General features: G+C 56.1%; 1 protein-coding gene across 1 annotated transcript in view; it reads right to left on the bottom strand.

Annotated features, from left to right (window-relative positions):
* The window catches only part of COL22A1 (collagen type XXII alpha 1 chain), a 224,614-nt gene that overhangs the window by 174,954 nt on the left and 26,526 nt on the right, over positions 1 to 23,134 (bottom strand). Inside the window, exon 3 of the mRNA XM_070802401.1 lies at positions 22,341 to 22,907. Coding sequence (XP_070658502.1) covers positions 22,341 to 22,907 — 567 coding nt within the window. The remainder of the gene's footprint in view (positions 1 to 22,340; positions 22,908 to 23,134) is intronic.

The raw sequence follows: 23,134 nt of genomic DNA, 5'->3' as shown, positions 1-23,134 counted from the left end.
TTAACATTTATCCCTGAAGGCACCAGAGGTCTGACAGGCCCCAAGGAAGGGGTTATTTTGGAAACAGCACAGAGCTGTCTGTGTCTAGAACCACATATATGCAAGTGGGTGCCGGCGCTGCGCAGGGTACAGACAGCGCCACCCAGGACAGAGGCAGCTGCGGGTGACAACCAACTGCTCCAAGACTGGCAGGCCGCCAGAGGGATGCACTGGGACTGTGCGTCATTAAAATGAATTGACTCAGAACCTTCTAGCCTTGATTATGAGCAAACCTCTGGAGTCGACGGCTGGAGCTCAGGGCAGGCAAAGCCACTGAGTCTTCGTCTCTGCAAATATCCCAGGGGGAGGCCCTGACTCCCGAACCGATGGCCAAAGACAGTTTGAAGGCCACGAACACAGAAAAGATGGAAACGTTTCAGAGATGTCAACATGTGCCCAAACCACTTTAAGAAATCAGTCCCCAGACCACCTGCCAGTCCCCTCATGGGAGCCATCACTAAGCCCCATACATGCCAAAGCCTCAAGAGGGAATTTATAGCTGACAATAAGTCAGGACAAATGGCTCCCAAAATACACACTACATCCAGGCTTCCCAGGGAAGAGGGGGCCCTGGAGGGTCACCTCTTTGCAGGGAGTGGGGGTGAGCACCCAAAGTCACTCTCAGCTCGTAACTATGTGCCTTTGGCCAAGACACGTCCACCTCTTGGATAATGATCTATTTATTTCCACATGAACTTGCTTATTGGAATTGAAATACAGAGGTCCAGACACAATCCAGGTCCTGAGCTAGTTTTAAGGACCCACAAATGAGAAAACAGATAAGATAGCATCCCTGCCTTCAGGGTGCTCGCGGGCTGACTGTGGCCAGGGCCTGAGACGGGTCAGCTCCAGAAAGTGCCAGGGCTGCCCTGACACCCTGTGTCTGTCTTCTTGCCTCACAGCATCCTCCTCCTTGACCCTCCAGACCCTGATCAGCAGCCCCCTGGGCCTTGCTCCCACTCACCCCAGCCTGAGTGAGGACCCCTCAGCAGGGTCCCGTGTCCTAGGGCTGGTGGTGCCGTGCTGAAGGCACTGACCAGCGTGGCTGCCTCCCCAGTTAAGTCTAGAGGCCCAGCTGAGTCTCAGTCCAGCCCTGTCTCCACTGCCTTCCCGCCTCCAGGCTCAGAACGGGAGGCGAGTCCATGATGGACGGAAGAACCAGCGGTGCCTGAACCAAGAGGTAAACGCTGAGTGGTAGACCAGATGCCTCCTGGGAAAGGGCTTCACTGTGCTTTCAACCAGGTGAGAACTCAGAGTCCAGGACCCCAGCCACTGGGGCAGGCACTGTTAGCTGCCACCCTCATACCCATCCCTCACTTCCTCCTGGCGAAAACAATGTCACTTTTATTCAGATGAGCAGCATTGTTAGCCCAGGGAGAAAAGCGGTGAGTGGCAGGTCCAAGCCAGTTATGACTCCTATGGTCCCCACCTTTCCAGCCACCCCCTCCAGCTAGAGATGCATCTGTGACCCAGTTCTGGCCAAGGGCGTAAACACCAGAAGTGCACGGTGGGTGGGAGAAGGCTGAGGTCTGAGAAGACCTCCGTTTCCCTGATGGACGGGGACAGGTGGGCCGAAGGGGCTGGCAGGGGCACGTTCCCTTCCTCCTCCTTCAAATGCAGGACAGAACATCTGCAGCACTGTCTAGGAGAACTGAAGAAAGAGGAATTCCGCTGCCCCCAAGTCCAAGTGAAAAGCTTGAGAAAAAGCAAACGAGCTACTGAGAGACTGGATTACCGTCACATATCCAATCAATACAGACTTTTCAGGTTATCATTCAGGATCAACGTAAGGAGCCGCTCTGGAATTGAGGAGGAGAGTAAGTTCTCAGCAGTCAAAACGTGTATTTAACTAGTTCCCAGTGAGCTGGTTGCTTTTCCTTTTTGAAAGTGTGAGAGCATAAAAAAGATACAGCTGATGACAAAGCCCCGTTTCCCCCGGAGTTCACTCATTGATGTCTGTATTCCCTCAGCCTTTAGGAAGGTAGAACATTCTAGACTTCCTGGGAGCAATGCGATCTCCCTTTCCCCAGGATGGATTCTTTTTCATCAGAAGCTGCAACAGAGGCTGAGTCTTGGCTGATCAGAGCTGCTGCTCCCTGGGGCACATGACAGAAACTCACTGCAGGTTCTCAGGAAGAAAAAAAAAATCTTGCCCTCAGTTTACCGAGTTGCAAATAGGGAGCATGTGTCTGAGCATCAGGGGAGAGACGTTAGCAGAGACAGTCTCTGCTGTCCTCTGCTTCGAGCTGACCCACTCCGCAGCTCTGTATGGAGGAGACACGCCAGGTCATCCCAGACATGCCTCCCAGTCCCCTGGCTCCCAGTCCAGAGCTTCTCCAGTGGGGGGAAAATGGGAGGGTGCTGGCAACTACTGAGTGGCTACTGCGCGGCAGTCACACTGGAGATTTGACTCACAACAGCCATTCCAGGAGGCAGATTTTGTTCCCATGACTTAGATGGAGGAATGGAGGCTAAGACAGGTTAAGAAACTCACCAGGAAGGAAGGGTGTCTGGGTTTGAATAAAGGGCCACCTGTGTCTAGAATGAGCGTGCAGAGGTGGTTCCCCGGCCAAGCTGAGCAGCACCGGGAGAAGCTGGGAGCAGAGCCCGAGGGAGGAGGCGGTCACTGCCCATCCATCACCTCACGGCCATGAACCACAGACGGGATGACGACGGTCCAAGTGGGCAGGGGAGGGGACTGGGGAGGCAGACACGGGCCAGACTCATGGGGTCGTTACTCTGAGGCCAGGAGGCCAGCCAGGAAAACAGTCCACACACCCCCACTCTGGAGAGCCAGGCCCCAAGGCCCCAGGGATGAAAGGAATAATGATTAGAACCACAGGCTTCCAAGGCCGATGGTCCACACATCGAGGTACTGTGGTCTGCTTCTGCCCGGGGCCAGAGCTCTCCCTGCGGTCAGCAGACGGAGGGAGCTTGCTCTGCACAGACACTGCGCCAGGGGCGTTGAAAACATCAGCACGTCTGACCAACTCCTCCCTGCAGCTTTACGGGCCAGGTGCGGCAGTTCACAGGTGCAGAAACAAAGGCATAAAGAAGTCAGCAGGCTGTCCAAGGCCACAGAGCGAGCAGGAGGCAAAGCCAGCACGCCAGCCCTGGCGTTGGCTCGGGACCACGACAGCACGAAGCTTCTCTCCAAGGTCACCAGCCCAAGGTCACCCAACACAGAGGACCCAAGTCTGTCTTGTCTCCAAAGCCTGCAGGGACAGATGGCCAGCTTGCTACTTTTGGGGGCACACCTTCTGCCTCTGGACGCCCCGACATGCACCCAGAGCTTCCTTGGTCTGCACTGAGGATTCATCTGCTCTCTGACTTCCGCCCGTCAGACCCGAATACTTGGGTCTGCTTATGGCTGGCTCTGAACAGGACACTGGGGAACCTGGGGAGGGCAGATGTCAAGACTCTGACCTTGAGTGTACCCTCTGCTGGTGCCAAATCCAGAACGGCCCCACTGTCTCTCACAAAAGTGGGTTAGATGTTTTCAGATAGTCAGCGTCCTCCTCTCTCCAATCGTCTCCAGCTGAGCATCCCTTGTTTCCAGCAGCTCCCTCACCCAGGAGAGGAAGATCGGAAGCAGTAAGACCCCAACCTATGAGCACACACGCCGTACACTCACAGGTCCCGGGGCACGGCTGAGGAGTGGCTGCCATCCTCCGGGACTCCAGGTCACCCCTGGAAACAGCCCTTGCACCCCCCTGCCCGTCCCTGGTGACCCTGCCACCCCTGCCCCTACAGCCTCCAGCTGCCTAAGCATCGAGGGTACCAGAGCAAGGCTCAGGCCTCCTTCTAGTAAAGTACAATATTGATAACCTGCAAATACTGTGCTAGTGACTCACCTCCGTATCTTCTGCCGACAGAGGCCAGTGGTTGGTCTCCTTTGTGACACCTGTCGGTGCAGTGTTATGCCCATTTTTCAGATGAGACAACTGAGTCTAAGATCGCTTAGAGAACCTGCTCCAAGCACACCTCTGGTTAGCGGTAGAAGCAGGATTCAGACCCAGTATGACCCCAGCATTTCCACACTTGACACCACAACTCGACATAAACGTACGGGGTGGGGAAGAACACACGTTAAACACTTAAACTGTGGCTACCTCTGCGAGGGCAGGACTTGAAGTGGTTTTCACCTCCTTTTTGCTTTTCTTTGTTTTCATGTGGGCCTTAAAAATATGAAGGTGATTCACTAGTACAGTATTTGCAGGTTATCAATATTATACTTTACTAGAAGGAGGCCTGAGCCTTGCTCTGGTACCCTCGATGCTTAGGCAGCTGGAGGCTGTAGGGGCAGGGGGCGGCAGGGTCACCAGGGATGGGCAGGGGGGCGCAAGGGCTGTTTCCAGGGGTGACCTGGAGTCCCGGAGGATGGCAGGGACCTCGTGGGGCTCATATGCACGTCTGGACTCAAGACATCTGCCACAAGGAACAAATGTGTAAACATACAGACGAGGCAGCCCCGCCCTGCTGGAGTCACAGGCCAGACATGGGGGATGCTGGGAGCAAAGGCAGAGAAAGACACGGAGAAGCAAGGGGTCATCATGGGTGATCAGTCCACAGAGGAAACTGGCTGGTGAGGGGCGCTAGGTATGGGGGTCAGGACGCACATGGGGTCTGAGAAGACTCCGGGCTTGGTGCTTCTGGGCTGAGAGCTCAGAAGGGAGCAAGCAGCCACAGGAAGAGCAGAGGGCCAGAAGGTCCCAGCGAGGGCAGAGCCCTGGGGAGGAAGCCGCTCGGTCAGCCCAAGGGTGATGGGCAGGGGGGTGGGAGGGCAGTACCAAGCCCTGTAGCAAAGTCCAGGGAGGGGAGAGGGCAGAGGTGGATCAGGGGACATCTCCTAACCCCAGGTAGAATCTTTCAGAGCAATGAGGAAATGACTCTGCCCGGGATACAGAGCAGGGCAGGAAGGGGGCCATCCCGGCCAGGGAGAAAGAGTTTATCACGGTGACCTTGGAAGTGCGACCCCTGCCAGGAGGGTGTGATTCCAGCTGTCCGTATTCCTTGGACCTCCTTCCTCCTGGGGACTGTCCCCTGGGCTAAGCACCAGTAGGTGTCAGCAGAGACTGCGAGGACCTCCTGGAGGCCAGGCAGGGAGAAGCCTGGGGCGGCTGGAAGTTGGGGGGGCGGCTGGAAGTTGGGAGGGCGGCAGAGCCTTCGGCCAGCACCCAGGTGCTCAGCCCCGCAGTGACCGTTAGCACCTGGCATCTGAGCAGCACCTGAATGCAAACCTCCTTCACGCCGCATCTGACGAGCGCCTGCCACACACCTGGCACTAAGTCAGGCCAGGGCTCGTGGTAAGGGGCCCTCGGCACTCAGGGAGCTGCCGTCTCCAGCAGACAGGGTGGAAACTGGTCAAGCCAGGCACTGATGTCTCCAAGAACCGTGTGATCCCAACCCCTGGAAGGTGCGGAGGCCAGTGAGGGGTGCAAACAGCAGGGTCGGAGCTGGCTGGAGGGCCAGGGTGTCTCCACTGAGGTCTGAGGTGGAGCCAGGCAGGTGATAGCAGGAGGAGGGCGGTCCTCCAGAGGCACGGGCCAGGGCCGGGGGGCCAGAGAGCGTGGCCACCATGGCCCGGATGGCAGACAGGGAGGAGCGACCGTGAAACAAGCTGGGGGTGGTCCAGGAGGGGTGGGGACTGACAGGCCCTGGTGGGAGATGCCGCTCTGCCTGGGCAAGGATGGGGGTGGACAGGCCCTGGTGGGAGATGCTGCTCTGCCTGGGCAAGGATGGGGGCGGACAGGCCCTGGTGGGAGATGCCGCTCTGCCTGGGCAAGGATGGGGACTGACAGGCCCCTGTGGGAGATGCCGCTCTGCCTGGGCAAGGATGGGGGTGGACAGGCCCTGGTGGGAGATGCCGCTCTGCCTGGGCAAGGATGGGGGTGGACAGGCCCTGGTGGGAGATGCCACTCTGCCTGGGCAAGGAAGGGGACTGACAGGCCCTGGTGGGAGATGCCACTCTGCCTGGGCAAGGAAGGGGACTGACAGGCCCTGGTGGGAGATGCCACTCTGCCTGGGCAAGGAAGGGGACTGACAGGCCCTGGTGGGAGACGCCGCTCTGCCTGGGCAAGGATGGGGGCGGACAGGCCCTGGTGGGAGATGCCGCTCTGCCTGGGCAAGGAAGGGGACTGACAGGCCCTGGTGGGAGATGCCACTCTGCCTGGGCAAGGAAGGGGACTGACAGGCCCTGGTGGGAGATGCCGCTCTGCCTGGGCAAGGAAAGGGACTGACAGGCCCTGGTGGGAGATGCCGCTCTGCCTGGGCAAGGATGGGGGCGGACAGGCCCTGGTGGGAGATGCCACTCTGCCTGGGCAAGATGGGGGCGGAGGGACCAGCCAGGGGGTGGCAGAGAGCCACAGGGTTGCTGAGGGAGAGGCGGTCAGACCCTGGGCTCTCTGCCAAGCAGAATGAGCAGGCGGGTGGCCGACTGGATGAGGAGAGAACCAGAAAGAATGTTCTGAGTGTCTGGAAACCTGTAGGAAGAACCCATCTGGAAAACAGAGAACCCAAGTCCAGTTCCCACCACCCCGTGTTTGAGGTGTCTCAAGACACCCAGCAAGCAACCAGATCCATAAGCCTGGCTTTCCGACTCCAAGACGAGGCGCCTGGCTTTTGGTTTGGGAGTGGCCCATGTGCGGACAGCGTTTAACGTGCTGGGAGGGCGTGGAGGACATGGTTTGGAGAGGGAGAGGGCCAAGAGGAGGCCTCGGAGTAGGTCCCAGCCTCCCGTGTCACATGCCAGGACACGAGAACTGACCAGCAGAGGAGGCTGAGAAGGGGAGGCTCGTGAGATTGGAGCGGGACCCAGGGCAGGGAGGAGGCCCAGAGGCTACAGGAGGGAGCGTCTCAGAGGACAGGGTCAGGCCCCTGAGTAACAGAGTTTACCACCAGGAGGCAGAGCTCACGCCCAGTGTGGGACGGCAGCACGACCCCGCCCTGCACCCCGAAAGCACCATGTGGACGGCCAGGGGCCGGGGAGGCTTCGTGGGGGAAGCCACGCTCTCTGTGCGAGGCACCCTCCATCTTCTCTGACCTTCCGAGACTGTCTCCTCAGTTCCAGAACCGAATCCACACTCTTAGCATCGACCCTTCAGGGTTCCAACAGGGACTGGACAAGAGAAAGGACAGGAGGCTCCAGACTCAGGGCTGAGGCCATGGCGATCCCATGGGGTCACGGCCCCCCTCACCCCAGGACGCCGGTGCCCAGCGAGGTGTCACCTGAGGTGTCCGCACCCCCGAACCCCGAGCTTCTGCAGAATCAGAGAGGACAGGGAGCAGCCCCAAGGTTTTCACACAGGGCAGGGGTCCCACGTGAAAAGGTTGCTGAACGGGCGAGAAAAGCTAGGCAAAAGGAACCCTCCATTCCTTCCAACATGGAGTCTGAGGAGATGGAGAAATAGGTAAAACCAAAAAAGCGGCAAAATTATCACATGACTCCAGAGAAGGGTGAACAAGATACGTCCCCCTGGCCCTGTGCAGAGGGGCTGAGACTGGGCTGGGAAGACCGGAAGCGGGGGGTGGGGGGAGAAGGGGGAGACCCACGGCGGGAAGAGGCCTCGGGAACCCAGCTCTGGAGGCAGTGCAGATCTGAGGCCCTCAGCATGTGGCCAGGACAAACCACCTCACCGCTGCATTTCAGGAAAGAGGACAGGCTGAGGGAGCGCAAATGCCTCCTCACAGGCACACCCCTGACCGCTACCCACAGCGTCTGTGGGTCTCAGGGCGGATGGGCGAGCAAGATACCCAGTCTCTTCTCTCTACTTTCAGCCACAGCCTCTCCATTAGCAGGCGGCCTGGGGTCAGACTGTGTCCAGACTCAGGGTCATGTCCCCAGTCAGGGGAGAGAGACAGAGGCCTGGAGCCCACTGTGGACAGTGGGGCCCAGCTCAGCCGTGCACCGCGTCAGGCCCTGAACGCCTGTGTGTGGGGGGTGGGATGGCAAGGTGGGCACCAGGGCACCAGGCAGAGGCAGACACAGCCAGCCCCCAGGCCCACCTGCCCCTGGCCACTCTCCCCAAGGTCGGCGGAGGTGGGTTCCTGGAACGGCCACCAGCTGCATTTCCGTGGGAGCCATGGGGAGGCCAGTGGGTCAGCACGGCCAGCCTGGCTGCCTCCCCCCAACACTGGACAAACCAGCCGCAGAGGCAGAGCGCTGAGTGGAGCCGGGGCTGAGGCCGGGAGGAAGGCTGGGGCACGAGGGCACACAGTCCGGGGAGCAGGGCCCCCACCTAGGGCTGCCCGCCCACCCGCCACAGGTGGCAGCCTCCCCCAAGGACCTGCAGGCAGAGGCTGCGGAGCCCCTTCCGCAGTGCGGCTTCCTGCCGACCTCACACAGGGAGTGCAGGCACGGGGGCCCCCCCTCCTCCCAGCTGACCATGGCTGCTGCCCCATCCCCTTCCAGCCCCGTGTCTTCACCAGGGCATCACCAGGTGCTGGGCTCTCTGGTCAAACCTCCGCTCACCTTTCCTAATTTCCGAAGGCCGACCCTTCCGCCCACCCTAGGCCTGCCCTCAGACAACCTTCTCGGGGACACGCACCCCATCTCTCGGGCTTTGCCCAGCCCACCTGCCTGGGGTGCTGGGCTCAGCTCCAGCTCCCTCTCCTGCTCCACCCTGAGCCTGGGGGCACCAGGACCGTGAGGGGCAGCCGTCGGTGGGGTCTGTGGACAACACTTGACCTTGCAGCCTGGGGGGTCCTTACCCCCACAAGGGCCCTGTGAGGCAAGGCCAACTGAGCAGGAGCAGTGACGAGAAGGGGGCTGGGCATAGGCTGGGCAGACTGGGGCCGCTGTGTCCTGGACACCACTGGACGGGGGTCTCGCCCGCCTCCTAGGCCCACGTTACGGGGATGGGACATGTTTCCGGGGACACTTTTCACACTTGATCGGTGACTTACATGTAACAGAGTGCACAGTGGGTAGGTTTCCTTTTGTTCTTCTGCCTGGGGTTTGGGGCTCAGGGCCTCCCCAGTGCTGGGCAGGCTTTGGTCAAGGCGGAGGTCACTGGAGATGCCCAGCTCTGCATTCCAACCCCTGGAACCATGGGTCCCAGGGGGTCCACCAGTACAGGCTCCTCTGGTTCAACCTGAGCTCAGGGCAGATCTCAGGCCCTAGGCAGACACGGCAGCAACACAAAACACCCAGGCTGAGCAAGCAGCGAGGGACGCCGGGCTCGCCCTGCAGGGGAGCTGGGGCCCCTCCAAGAGCTCCTGTCATCACTGCCCCTGCCTTGGTCACTCATCCTACGTCCAGCTGTTAGACTGATGCAAGGAACAGGAGATGGACTGAAAACAAACAAACCAAAGAAAATCACTATGTGTTCATTACTTGATCAAGCAACACTGGCTACGTCCAGAATATGAGCAGGTATTTCAGAAGCGCAGACAGACACTCCATATGCACTGGGGTTTTTTGTTCCTATTCCCCATGAGATTCCTCCATCTCTCTCCCACGCGTACGTGTCTGCTAAGTCGCTTCAGTTGTGTCCGACTCTTTGCAAGCCTATGTACTGTAACCCTCCAGGCTCCTCTGTCCATGGGATTCTCCAGGAAAGAATACCGAAGTGGGCTGCCAGAACCTCCTCCAGGGGATCTTCCCAACCCGGGGATTGAACCTGCATCTCTTAAGTCTCCTGAATCTGCAGGCAGATTCTTTACCCCTAGCAGCACCTGGAAAGCCCCAAATGCACTGATTTTTAATAAAGCTGTAATTTTACAACTTCCAGGGTGAGGGTCAGGAGGAAGGGGGTTTTGCTGTATGGACCACCTGTCTCTAGATTCGTGTGTGAGTGTGTGTAGGCACATACATGATCCATGTGTGTGTTCTGAGTGGGCATGTGTGTTTGCGTGCCCGTGTGTTTGAGTGTGTGTGTGTATCTGTGTCTGTGTGACTGTGTGTCTGTGATTTGTTGTGTTTATATGTGGATAAACTCAAAGAAACCTGAATCTGTGTCATTAAAAGGACAAAGACAGACACATTTTACAGCCAAAAAGTCGGCAAGAACATGCTGCTTTGACAATTGTTTTCCTTCAGCCTTCCAGGAAGCGTGAGGCTGTATCAGAAGCACAGCAATTAATCAGCCGCATTTCTTGGAAAGCCCCAGACACTGTGTAACCCCTGTGCCCCCCTCGCCCTCCCACAAGTGTGAATCCAGACCAGCTAGGTCAAGGTTAGCTACAGGACGTGAGAGACACTCAGAAGGCAGAATTCCTCCACATAGTTAATTATATAGATGCATACTTATTTACAGACACGTGTGTATATATAGACTGTGTATACGTGTGTATACATTTTGCAAGTGCCAATTTCACTGTGGCCACTACATTTCATCCCTTTACCAACGCAACACGAAAGCCACTGTGGCAAGTGCAGAGTCAAACCTCCCTCCCTGAGCTGGAACTCCTGGCATGACGATGCCAGTAAATGAGACAGTCATGCCTGCGTGCACGCACTCTGTCTGGGATGGCCCCAGGGACAAAGAGCGCCATGGCTGGGACCATCCCACAGCCGGGCAGTGGCAAGGGGAGCACGCAGACCCACAGCTGACCTTGAGTCCTTTTTAGTCGTACCGGGGTATGAATCCTTGTCTAAGACGTGGGATGGCAGAAGGACTTTTTAGGATACACGAGTCACCCCTAAAAAATGGCAAGGCGAGGAAGCACCTATAAAGCAACAGCTCCTGGGGGCAGGGGAGAGGGTTATGCAGGATGACAATCAAGACACAGAAGGGAAGGGGCCTTCTGGATAATTTATAATTTACAGTATATAATGGGTGGGATTATATATAACATATTATTTATAATAGTTAATATTAATTTTTAATGTATTAATTTAAAATATAATGTAAAATACATATTAATTTATAATATAATAGGTGGGTGGGAACCCCACACACCCTGCTCAGCACCCCATGAAACGCCCTCTCCAGGGTCACCCCAGGAGACAGTGGCAGCAACTTCAGATTCTCCTAACCATTGCATCAGAACCCATCATCGGGAGTCCGTGATCTTTCCCTCTACAGAGCCAGAGAGTAAACACTTCGGACTTCATGGGCCACGTGGTCGCTGTCACAACCACTCTGTCTGTGGTTGTGTGAACACAGCCACCAGCCATATGTAAACAAGCTGACATGAACTACATCCTCCAATAAAACTCAGTGTGTAAAACGTGGTGCCTGAGCGGATCTGGCCTGCGGGCTGGAGTTGGCCAGCCCCTGCACTAGGTCAAGGACGGGCTTGCCTTCCTGAATAGGCTAGCTCTCTTTACAGAATCCAAAGTGCGTGAACTTCGAGACCCTGCCTGATTCCCTCCTGGGATGAGGAGCTCACACGCAGTCGTTATGTCTCAGAACTTCAGTTTTTTACGTTTTTCAAATATAGATTTGTCATAAAAATAGTTTATCAGTTGCACCTGACTCTCTGATCCCATGAACTGCAGCATACCAGGCTTCCCTGTCTTTCACTATCTCTTGGAGTTTGTTCCAATTCATGTCTATTGAGTCAGTGATGCTATCTAACCACCTCATCCTCTTTCGCCCCCTTCTGCTTTTGCCTCCAATCTTTCCCAGCATCATGGTATTAAGTATGATAATAAACAATGCAATAAAAACAAGAACCACTGTAAGTGGTTCACTAGATCAGTAAATATCACATTCTTTCAGACGAGGAGACCAAGGCTCAGAGAGGCTCACACTCCAGCCCAGGCACCACCAGCGGGCAGCAGGCAGCGGGCAGAGTTGGGATTCCATCCAGTCTCTGTCCACAGATCAGAAATGCTGGCAAGGCCGTGCCCTGATTATGATGGTCACAAACTCTGTGCCAGGCTACAAAGGGAGCCTTTCATGTGCATGTTCCCTGGGCTCCAGAGAGTAGGTAGTAATATTACTGTCCTCGATTTATAGTAAAAACTAAAGGTTAAAAAAGGAAGCTGTCCAACAGAGAAACTTGTGTTTAACTGGGGCCTGTAGACCTCAGTCCATCTGCTCAACCCAGATGCTACAACACTGTAGCTCCCCAGGGGCAGAGGGCAGGCTATGAACGCAGGCCCTCCCCAAGTTCTCATCCTGTAATCCTCACACACGCCAGAAACCACGCGTTCCCAAAGCGGGTAATACTGCCTCCAAAGGAGCAAAAATGGCTTTCAGTGAGGGTTTGAAAAAATCTGAGGGATTTCAGATGGGGCCCTCCAAAGTTCAACCTACCCAAACAGCATAAATAGTAGGTGTGATATTACGGTTTCAGAGAAGCAGGCAATGAGAGGAAACAAAACACTTACATAAATACCCTTCAAAGGAGATAATTATTTTTAAAAGGTCAAGAAATACTGCCCTGCATAAAACACATAAACTCAATCACCTTTCTGACAAACAATAACTATGCACACGTGAGCTTCCCAGGCGGCTCAGCGGTAAAGAGCTGGCCTGCTAACGCAGGAGATGCAGGTTCCATCCCTGGGTCGGGAAGGTCCCCTGGAGAAGGAAATGGCAGCCCACTCCAGTACTCTTGCCTGGGGAACCCCACGGGCAGAGGAGCCTGGGGGCTACAGCCCACACATGCCGACACACACAGTAAGAGCAGACAGTGGCAGAATGTGTGCTCAGGGCCATTGTTGTGTCAAGCACTTTCCGCATCCCAATCCTTAGATTTTTTAGGACGCTCAACAAGGTAGAAATGTCACCATCATCCTCTTTGTACCAATGAACAGGACAGGAAGAGGTGAGCTAATGGGCCTGAGGCTTCACCCAGGGTGCGGGGTGCCAAGGCCTCCCACCAGCCCACACTGCACCGGGGGGAGTCACTGGGCATGTGCAAGCCTGCTCTAGGAGCCTCCCTACCTGCACAAATCCACAGAGAGCTCAGCACTTAAAAGGCAGGACAGCCATCCTAAGACCCCAGAACCCAGCAGCAGAAAGCGATGGTCAGGTGGGGAGAACTCAGGATGCGAGGGGGCCTACTCCTTCTGTGCATCGGGAAACACCCATCAGCAAGTGTGGACAACACGAGCTGCCCTCCCTGGTTCAGCAGAGGCTAAAGGCGGAAGCTCTGGGGTTTGGACATGTGGGTCACGCAGATGCGGCCAACAGAGGAGTCAGGCAGGGGCCTCATCAGGGGCGCGGGCCCCGTGGGGCCGGGCTGGGCAACTCTGCCTTCTTCCCCAAGCACACAAATCAAGAATGAGTGATGGGTGGTTTTTAGTTTTCCATTGCTTTCAGTAATTTTCCAATAAAATGTCCCAGCTCATAATCAGAATTAAGAAACCCCATGACCGTTTCCAGGGGGTGACCTCAATCAAGACAAGTTTTCCCAGGGAGGACCTCCCGGTGACCTTCAGGCAAAGGGTGGGACCCCCAGCCTCGCTTCCTGAAGGCGATGTGGTCAGGGAGCCAGGCCACAGGCATCCACGTGGCGGCTCCAAACCCGCAGCTGGGGCGGCCGCCGGCTCTGCCCCGGCTTCAGATCCATCCAGGGGGGACAAGCTGGGCAGGTCGCCTCATGGGCACGTGTGTGCTCCTAGATGTGAGTGTGTGTGTGGTGTGTGCAGTGTCTGGGGGTGCATGTATGATTTATGGGGTGTGTGTGGGTGTGTGTAGAGTGTGGGGGGGTGTATGTATGGTTTATGGGGTGTATGTGAGTAAGTGTGTGTGTGTGTGCACGCATGCGCTGACCTCACAAGTCTCTGGGCCACGCAGAGGGACGTGGGAAAGGAGACGGGTAGGGACAGGAGGACTTGGTCCCTGGGCACAAGGCCGCCAGCAGGGCTGTGCCCTCTCTGATGACCACAAGACTCAGGCCCCGAGGGAGACAGGCCCAAACAGACTCCCAGCCCAGACACGCCGCCCAGACATGCCAACAGCTAGGCCCAGGCTCTCCCTGGACAGTATCTCTTGGTCCTCAAGGGGACATTCTCGGGTGCTGAGGTGCGCTCTGCCCTTGGCTGGTTCTCGGCCCCCTCCCAGCTGAGTGGACTCTGGAGAATCAAGCCCCAGAGTCAAGCCTCAGCATCCACCCTCAACAGTAAGGGTCCCTCGGCGGCTTTGGCGATAAGCGCCCCTCGGGGGTAAGCGGCCCTCACAGGTAAGCGCCATGATGCTCCACCCCTGGGCACCACTGCTGCCCACCCCCGCCAGGCCGAGCCCCTCCTCCACCAGCATCAGGCCCAGGCCTCCTGCAGGCCCTTGGCTCTCCTGCTTGCCTCTGCTGGAACTCTGGCCCATCAACCTTGGCGTGAACGGCTGTTCCACGTCATTCCAGCTTTTCTCTTCTCAAAGGCCTTCCTATAACCTTCCCACTTAAGACCCTTTATCATGCAACCCTTTTTCATTTCTTCAAAGCACTTAACCACTCTATGAAATCACAATCAAGTTCACTTGATTTTTTTTTCCCTCCATCTTCTTTCTGGAAAGTATTGCCCTAAAAGTAGAATCTCAGATGTGATCACTCACCATCGTGATCCCCTTGCCTCAGAACAAAGTCCAGGAGATAAGAGGGAAACAAAAAATATGTGTTGAGAAAGTAACACAAGCGTATCACAGAGAGCCTTTAAGACGCGCACTGCCGCGAGCTGCTGTCTTCAAAGGTCCACCTGGTCCGTTCCCAGTTACACAAATAAGTCCTGTGATTTACTCACACTGTTTTTTGCTATTAAAAAAAAAAAAAGCATAGAATATATTTTCAAGTGATTCCCTCACCTGAAGGTGAAGTGGCCTATGGCAGATACGGTCAAAAGCAATAAAGAGCCTCTCAAGGAATCTCAGTGCCCAGCCCCCAGGCCCATCTTCCCCATCCTCACGGTAGCCAAGTCTGTGAGCAGGTCTAACGAGCAGAGGACGTCGGGACCCTTCTTGCAGGGGCTGAGGACATGCATAAAATCACAAACTGGTGAAACGCATGGCTGGGGAGGGGATGCCGACATGCTCCCCGTGAGATCTGCAGGAGAACAGTGAAATGCATTCCACCTCACACATAAGAAAGCCCCTCTGTGTGTGTGTGTGTGTCAGTGTGTGTGAGTGAGTAAGGATCGCATCCAGTAGTCAAAACCCACTGGGAAAGCATGTGGACACACAGCACAGAGGAGGGAGGGAGGGAGGCTGCAGAGACACGAGAAGCTCCTCCTGGGCCCTGTCACACTAACATCCAAGAGCTACAGGACACAGCCCAGGACATGGCCCTTGTCCCTGGGGAGAGGGGAGGCAGGACCACCAGAGAGCGTCCCCAGAATAGAAGTAGGTGGAGGCTCCCCGGCTGTGGGTGCTGGCAGCCACAGGATCGCTGAAGGCCACACCACCAGCTATATAAAGGCTGTGTCGTGGCCGTGACCGAGCCCAGGGTGGAGAGGGCTCTTAATTACAGCTGCGGCTCTGGGGCTGGGCCTCTGCCCCACGCTCTGCAGGAAGCCAGGCTGAGATCCAGTCCCCTGGGGGCCTCGGCAGGCCATGGAGGGGCAGGAGCTGATGCCCTGACACGGAAGTGCTTCCCTGGATGAGTCCAGGGCCAGGGGGACAGTGAGCCATGGGCCAGAGCAGACCTTAGGGGAGGTCACTGGGCAAGGCCACGGAGGTCATGATGCTAGAAACAGGCCTCTGACAACACCGCCATGCATGCTTAATGCTGCTGCTGCTGCTGTCCACTCCTAAGTCTGCAGATCATCTCTTTCATTTATAAAATGAGGATAAAGATTTCTTCAGCTACCATGACCTTCATCGGTCTACTGAACAAACAGCCACTGGTCACCGTGCAGGAGCCAGGGCTGGTCCAGGCCCTGGTAGGGTTCAATAATTAGACATCTGATGGGATTACTACGGAAGGACAGCTCAGAAAAGCTCAGACTCGCGGGCACTGAGTGTTGAGCTGGGTGAGGAGTCGAAGGCCTGATTCCCTGTGATCCTGGATAAGCCACTCGGCCCCTCAGTGCCGTCAGCGACAGAAGGAAAACTTACTTAGGGGATTGGGGTGAGACTTCAAAGCCACAGTAGGTTTAAAGATGGTTCCTGAATATCCAAACTTAGTGGGAAGAGCTCAGGCTCTGCGGTCAGAGTGAGGTCAAAATCCCAGGTCTGCTCCCAGCCAGCAGGGCCACTTCAGGAGTGACCCGAACTAGCCACCCTCCGAGGGACCAGGAGTGGCCATGGGGTAAAAGCCAATATAAGTACCTAAGTGTTGTGAATATGAACTCTGAGAAAGGATAGACGTGGAAAGGAAGCCATAAATGCATTAGAAAAAAAAAAAAAAAATCAGCTGGCGGCACTAAGTTATCCTATTTGCTGCTATGATTTAGGAGGCAGGTTATGGGAATTTTGCTCCAAGCAGAGAGGGATGATGGCATTCTGAGGCCTGAGAAGCAGGACAGTTCGAGTCCATGGCTGGTCCAGGAGCAATTTGGACAAAGAGAAGCTTCTGCAGCAGCCACCCTCAAAAAGCACTGTCCAATCTCATGCCTGGTCCTGTCCCCACATCACCCCCTCCTCTGCTCACATGGTCACTCCCGGCTGGGCTTCCAGACCAGAGCAGGGCAGCCACAGCCCCCACATCCCAGCCTGTCCTGCCTGAGGGCTGGGGCTGGGCACCCACCTGGACACTGGCCCCTCACCTCCTGTGCGCTGAGCTGGGACTCAGTTTCCCCACTGTCCCCCAAGACTGCCCTGCCTCCCTCTGGTAGCCAGGCTGGCTAGAAAGCACAGGCTCTGGAAGCAGTCATACCTCAGTTCCCATCTGCAGCATCAGCAGCATAGAAGACGGAGGAGGAGGAGGAAGCGGAGGAGGAAGAAGATCGTATGAAATTTCCTAGCAGCCACAGTTTTAAAAAAGTAAAAAGAACTAGGTAAAATTACTTTTAGGAATATGTTGTATTGAACCCTAAATTTTGAGGATGTGTGTGTGCTTCATCTCTCAGTCGTGTCTGACTCTTGCGACCCCACGGGCTGTAGCCTGCCAGGTTCCTCTGTCCATGGGATTCTCCAGGCAAGAGTACTGGAGTAGGTTGCCATTTCCTTCTCCAGGGGAAATCTTCCCGACCCAGGAATCCAACCCAGGTGTCCTGCATTGCAGGCAGACTCTTACTGACTGAGCTACAAGGGAAGCCCCACATTTCCAGAATACTATCATTTAAACATGTAATTAATATAAAAAGATGCATGAGATGCTTTACTCCCTTTTTTCATACCTCGTCTACAAAATCCAGTGGGTATGGCACTCAGGCACTTCTCAGTCTGGACCAGCTCCAGATTGGTCACTGGCCACATGTGATGGCCAGCGCGGGACGAGGCACTAGTTTCCCCAGATGCAAATAGTGAGCACTGACACCGCCCCTTCCCCCCACCCCAACTGGGCTGGGTGAGAACACAGTGTGAATGAAACGCAAATATCCTCCCCAGCCTTCAAAACGTTTGGTGCTCAGAGAACAGCGGGCTCTCTGAGTGCTGTTCACCTCCCCCACACCCTGGGAAGTCAGGTTGGGGTCCTTCTCCCCCAGATGTGGCCTGCCATAGGGTGCAGGTATGATTCACCCCCCACCCCCCATGCCCCAGCCTGCCTTTTCCAGACGTTCATCAACCTCCAACATCTAATCGTTCCACTCTGCTCACCAACATACACACGAGGGAAACAGTTATTGTTGGCTAGGATTTCAGATTTGCTGAATATGCTTAGTCTTTGCATTTGGGAGGCAGTAGATCATTGCATGAGTTGCTTCCAACATGCACAGCACAGAATCCACTGCAGGTTGCTGCCCCTGATTTCTTTTTCAACAACATTCAGGCAGCTCCTCCTCCATCCCAGGCTCTGTTCCAGGCACTGGTACCCCTAGGAACAGCCTTTCCCTGGTGAGGATTATATTCCGTGGGTGAAGGCAGCTCTGACGCAGACAAACGAACAGAAATTTCAAACGGCAGGAGGCAACCAGCATGCACAGTCTGTGGTATAATCATGTGTCACTTCCCTGCTGCCTCCAGGAGGAAAAGCTTCCCAAGGACAAGAAGGACATCAGCTCCAAGTCCGCATCCTGGACACCTGATAATTGCCTGGCAGAGGACTCACTCAGTGTGTGACTGCTCAGTGAATGAATGAATGGACCGACAGATGGACTGAAGTGAACCGATGCCGACTACAGCGTACGGTTGGGTTGAAGTTGAATGAATGAACAGATTAGTGTGAATCCACCATGGCTGTTGAATGAATAAATGAATGAGTGGACTGGATGGACTGAATGATCACAACACTGGAAACCCATGTCCTTACTCTCAGATCTCCCAGGTCATCAGTGAGAAGCCCCCGCGGGAACAGCCCGGATCCAGACCATGCATCATCTGCAGGTACCCTGCCTGTGCCAAAGGGCTTCTGGCTGTTTGGATGCTGTGGGGCTCCTCAATCTCACCCGCCACGTGCTTCCCACTACGTTCCTGTTCGCTCTTCTGTTTTGTTTTGCTTTGTTTCTAATTGAAGCAATTGTGAAGACATTTTGCTTCCTGAGTCTCCAGAATACAGCGGACCCTCTCAGCCTCCAGCTGTATTTACAAACCGGATTCCCTTCAGATGATTAAGAATAACTCGACTCTTCCCTCCATTCAGGCATGTGGAGAAGCCTGCGAGGGAGAGTCCTGACTTTCTCCTGACATTTCCACAGCAAATGTGAGATGTGCTGGCCGGCTGGACGTGCATCCTTTCCCCTTTGGGTCTGGTCCCTGGTGTTCCTGCCGGGGTCAGATCCCTTTCCCTGGGGGAGGAGAGGCAGTAACTGACCCCACTGCACAATATCAAACAGGGTCCTGTGGTTCAGGCCCAGAGAGTCAGCCTGCTTTCACTCTGAGGTTACGGTGATTGGCTGGGGACAGTCACAGGGTCTAAAAGGCATCCAGCTAGTCAAGTCCAGGCCTGTGGGGTCACCCTCTCCTCTCCTGGGTCCAACCCACACCCGCTCTTTCTCTGTCCTGCTCAGGCCCCTGTCACCCAGCCCTTTCGCTGGCTGCTGTGGGATGTCAGCCAGCCCGGCGGACAGGGAGTGAGGCAGGGACTCCTTTCCTGCTCCCTCTGGGTCACGGCCGAGTGGGCAGCCGCGATTCTCCCCGAGACGAGGAGACCAGAGCTTGTGATGGTCAGGCCCTCCCCACCCAGGGGCCCCGGCTCCCTGCCATCCCTGCTCCAGCCACTGGCTCCCGGTGCTTCCCTCTCCCTCCCCAACCTCAGTCTTCTCCAAACAGAACCTCATCAGCATCTCTTCCATCCACGCTGGTCACTGCCGGACGCTGACACACAAATCTGCCAAGAACAGAATTAACAGCAAAGGCGAGCAGAGCAACAGGAGAGTAGAGGGCCCGGTCCCCGCTCGGGGCTGCCCAACCGCTGGCCTCTGCATCCTGGGTGATGTCCCTGTGTCTTACTCCTTAAGCAAGTTAGAGCAGGGTTTGCTGTTACCTGTGACCATTGTCCCTCGCTCAGACCCAGGGTCAGTGGTGGTGAAATCTGTGTTCTAGGGGCACAGGGGGATGAGGGCAGAGGCCGACAGCCCAGATTCTGTGCCCACACTGCCACTTTATTAACTGGGCAACACGATCCAGTGACTTGACGTCTCCAGGGTTGTCCGAACCATTCCCAAAGCCATCCCCTGGGAGGGGGAACCTCTTCAAAATCTAGCTTCTGGTCTGCCAAGACGAAGAACCACTTTGAACCCAGGCTGCCAGGATGAAGAAATGCTGGCGGGAGTGGTCAGCTGGGTGCTCACAGACTCTGAGCCACCAGGCTGGATGACTGCCCCTGGGCTGACCTGGTCCTAGCACCCGCCTCTGTCAGCCGGTATTTCTGGCCATATGCACCTAGATCAAGTCTCTACCTGGCCGTTGGCGCAGCAGTTCATCCTCCCTTCCTCCTCTTCCCCACGTGGTGCCATCACCTCTCTGGACTGCTGCTGAGGGCCCTGCAGGCCTTGCAGCTGTGCCCCCTTGGATCTCAGCATTCAGCAAGAAGGGGAGCATCTGTATCTTAGGAGGCTGTAACGAGGGTCAAATGAAGTCACTGTGGAAGTCCACAGCCAGTGAACTGCACGCTATGGAGCAGGTGAGTGTCCCTTAACCCTCTGGGCATCCCTTTCCTCATCTGTAAAACGGGCCTGGGCATCCACCCCCAACACCATTCTCTGAAGTTGCCCAGCTGTCTTGTGAGGGGGCTCACTAACCTGCCAGGATTCCTTTCTCCGCGAAGATCTGACCATGTCACGTCCTGCCCAGAACCCTCAATGCCTCGCCGTGCACACAAGGCCCCTCTTTATCCAGGCCTTGACAATCACACAAAGCCACCAGCCCCCACTCTGCTCCTCTCCTCCAGTCATTATAGTGCACTGACTAAACGTTGCCACCTCATCCTGAAGCTTGTGCTCTTTCTTCTAAACTAAGTGCCACCTCCTCCAGGAAGCCCTCCCTCATTCTCAAGGTCACCATCCACCAAAACAACAGCAGGACCTCACCCACCACATTCTTTTCTTTGGTGTCTTTCCCAATATCTAGATGAGGAACAGATTTCATTTTCTTGGGCCCCAAAATCACTGCAGATGGTGACTGCAGATATGATATTAAAAGACACTTACTCTTTGCAAGAAAAGTATGACAAACCTAGAGAGCATATTCAAAAGCAAAGACATTACTTTGCTAACAAAGGTCTGTCTAGTCAAAGCTGTGGTTTTCCCAGTAGTCATGTGTGGACCATAAAGAAGGCTGAGCGCCGAAGAATCAATACTTTTGAACTGTGGTGCTAAAGAAGACTCTTGAGAATGCCTTGGACAGCAAGGAGATCCAACCAGTCCATCCTAAAGGAAATCAATCCTAAATATTCCTTGGAAGGACTGATGCTGAAGTGCCAATACTTTGGCCACCTGATGTGAAGAGTCAACTCATCAGAAAAGACCCTGATGCTGAGAAAGATTGAAGGCAGCACAAGGGTACAGGATGAGATAGCTGGATGGCATCACTGACTCAATGGACATGGGTTTGAGCAAACGCCAGGAGATGATGAAGGACAGGGGATCCTGGCGTGCTGCAGTCCATGGGGTCACAAAGAGTCAGACACGACTTAGAGACTGAACAGCAACAGATGAGGAAAGCCTGAGGGCAAGGGCTGTGTCTTATCTTTTTCTATAGGCCCAGAAATCAGCACAAGGCTGCACAAAAAACAGACTCTCGTTAAGTATCTGTGAATAAGTAAGTAGAGATTGAGAAAGTCAACACAGAGAAAAAGCCACAGAGTGCAAAAGAAATGGAGACAAGCATCAAGGCTCAGACAAGTCTTAGCTGCAAGGCTGGCCCATCCCTGAGACCAGGTCCCTGCAGCTCCGGCCTGCTGTTCCCACTGTCAGTCCCTCCTCCACTGACCCAGCCTCCTGCCCCTGTCTAGGTGGGACCCTCAGGGCTCCCTGACCCAGGGCTCAGTCCCCCAGAGAAGTCAGTAAGACAGAGGCAACACTGCTCCCTGCCCCCACCTGGGCCCGGGAGGGGGAAGTTACCAGGAAGGAATGTCACCCCAGTGAAGCAGGCACAGGCTGAAGCTGGGGAAAGGCTGACACGGGAGAAACCCACTCCAGCCCCTCCTGTCCTGGAGAGGGGGCTGGCCTCAGGATGACCCCACTAGAATCTTGAGGTCAGCCGCCCAGGTCAGAGCCCTAGGGGCTCCTGGCTCTCTGCCCAGTTGTCCCCTTACTCCACCCACAAACTCTTCCCTCTCTCATCCCCCTAGCCCTAGCCACAGTCAAGATTCCAGACAAATAACTCGGAGGCCTCGGGTGATCTCAGAGAGCAACAGGTCAAGAGGCCCTGGCCTTTGGGACCAGCAGCAGCCATCATCTTGAAGTGGCTGCCTCGGGCTTGCCGGGGACAGTTCCTGAAGGCGGTCTGTGCCCCATTCTTCCATGATTTTTCACTGTGACACCTCAGGAAAGGGGCAGGACCTGACATCTCTCACCTGTGTGAGCAGGTGCTTGGGCGAGGCCTTGCAAGCACCTGCTCTGACTCAAGGGCCCTGAGAAACCAATGCATAGTCCCCATGGCAGATACGGAGCTGCAACCAGAGACAGGTAACCAAAATCTGAGGCTGGATGGGGTTTAGGACCCAGCCCTCATGAATTTTCTTTCCCTGGACTCAGGGCCCAAGGCACAGGGCCCATGGGACCCTGAGGGTAGGTGTGCACGCTGGGGGTGGGTGCGCCTGGGTTTCCAGGTTCCTGAGCTGCAGAGCAGCCGCAGGGTGTCCTCAGGCCCGCCTCTGCCTGGAAGCTGGGTTTGCCCCTCGCCCCGCCCGCCCCGGGCACGGTCCCCACTCACTCTCGCACAGGCGGCGCCGCAGCTTGCCCCGGATCTTGTCGATGGCGTCGAAGTCAGACACGTGAAAGACGTGCGCCGCTGTGGGCTCGGAGGCGATCTCCTCTAGCTCCTCACGCAGCGCCTCGCCCACGCCCACGGCAAAGATGCGGATGCCAGCACGACGCGCGGCCGTGGCAGCGGGCAGCACCAGGTCCTGGCTGCGGCCGTCGGTCAGCAGGATGGCCACCTGCTTGAAGGCGCGGTCCCCGGGGCGGCCGCCGGCTCGTGGCGTGAAGCTGTGGCGTGTGATGAAGCGCAGCGCGTCGCCCGTGTGCGTGTGGCCGCCGTGGTAGGCCAGCTGCCGCGCCGCCGCGCGCACCGCAGCCCGCGAGCCGAAGCGGCCCAGCTCGAAGGCTGTGGCTGGGCGGTCGCTGTAGCGCACCACGCCCACCCGCGTGCGCTCCGGGCCCACCTCGAACGTGTCCACCAGGTTGGCCACCCACTGCCGGACCTTCTCGAAGTTCTCTTTGCCCACGCTCGAGGAGGAGTCCAGCACGAACACCAGGTCATAGTGGACAGTTTTGCAACCTACAGGGGCAACGGGAAAGGCAGGGTCCTTGCAGCGGGCTGGAAGTATGGTCATCTGGGTCCCCCAGACCTGCCTCCAGGCCCCGCCCGCTCCGCGGGGTGAAGCGAGGCTGGGCTGCCGCCTTAAAGCCCCAACCTTGGTTCCCTAAAGGCTATCTGATGGGGAGTCTCCCCAAGATTGCTGTGAAGTTCACCTGACTACGTATATAGTTAATATGTACACTCAC

Source organism: Bos indicus, chromosome 14, assembly GCF_029378745.1.
Source record: "Bos indicus isolate NIAB-ARS_2022 breed Sahiwal x Tharparkar chromosome 14, NIAB-ARS_B.indTharparkar_mat_pri_1.0, whole genome shotgun sequence".
Lineage (NCBI taxonomy): Eukaryota > Metazoa > Chordata > Mammalia > Artiodactyla > Bovidae > Bos > Bos indicus.
This window is presented reverse-complemented; position numbering and strand designations above follow the sequence as displayed.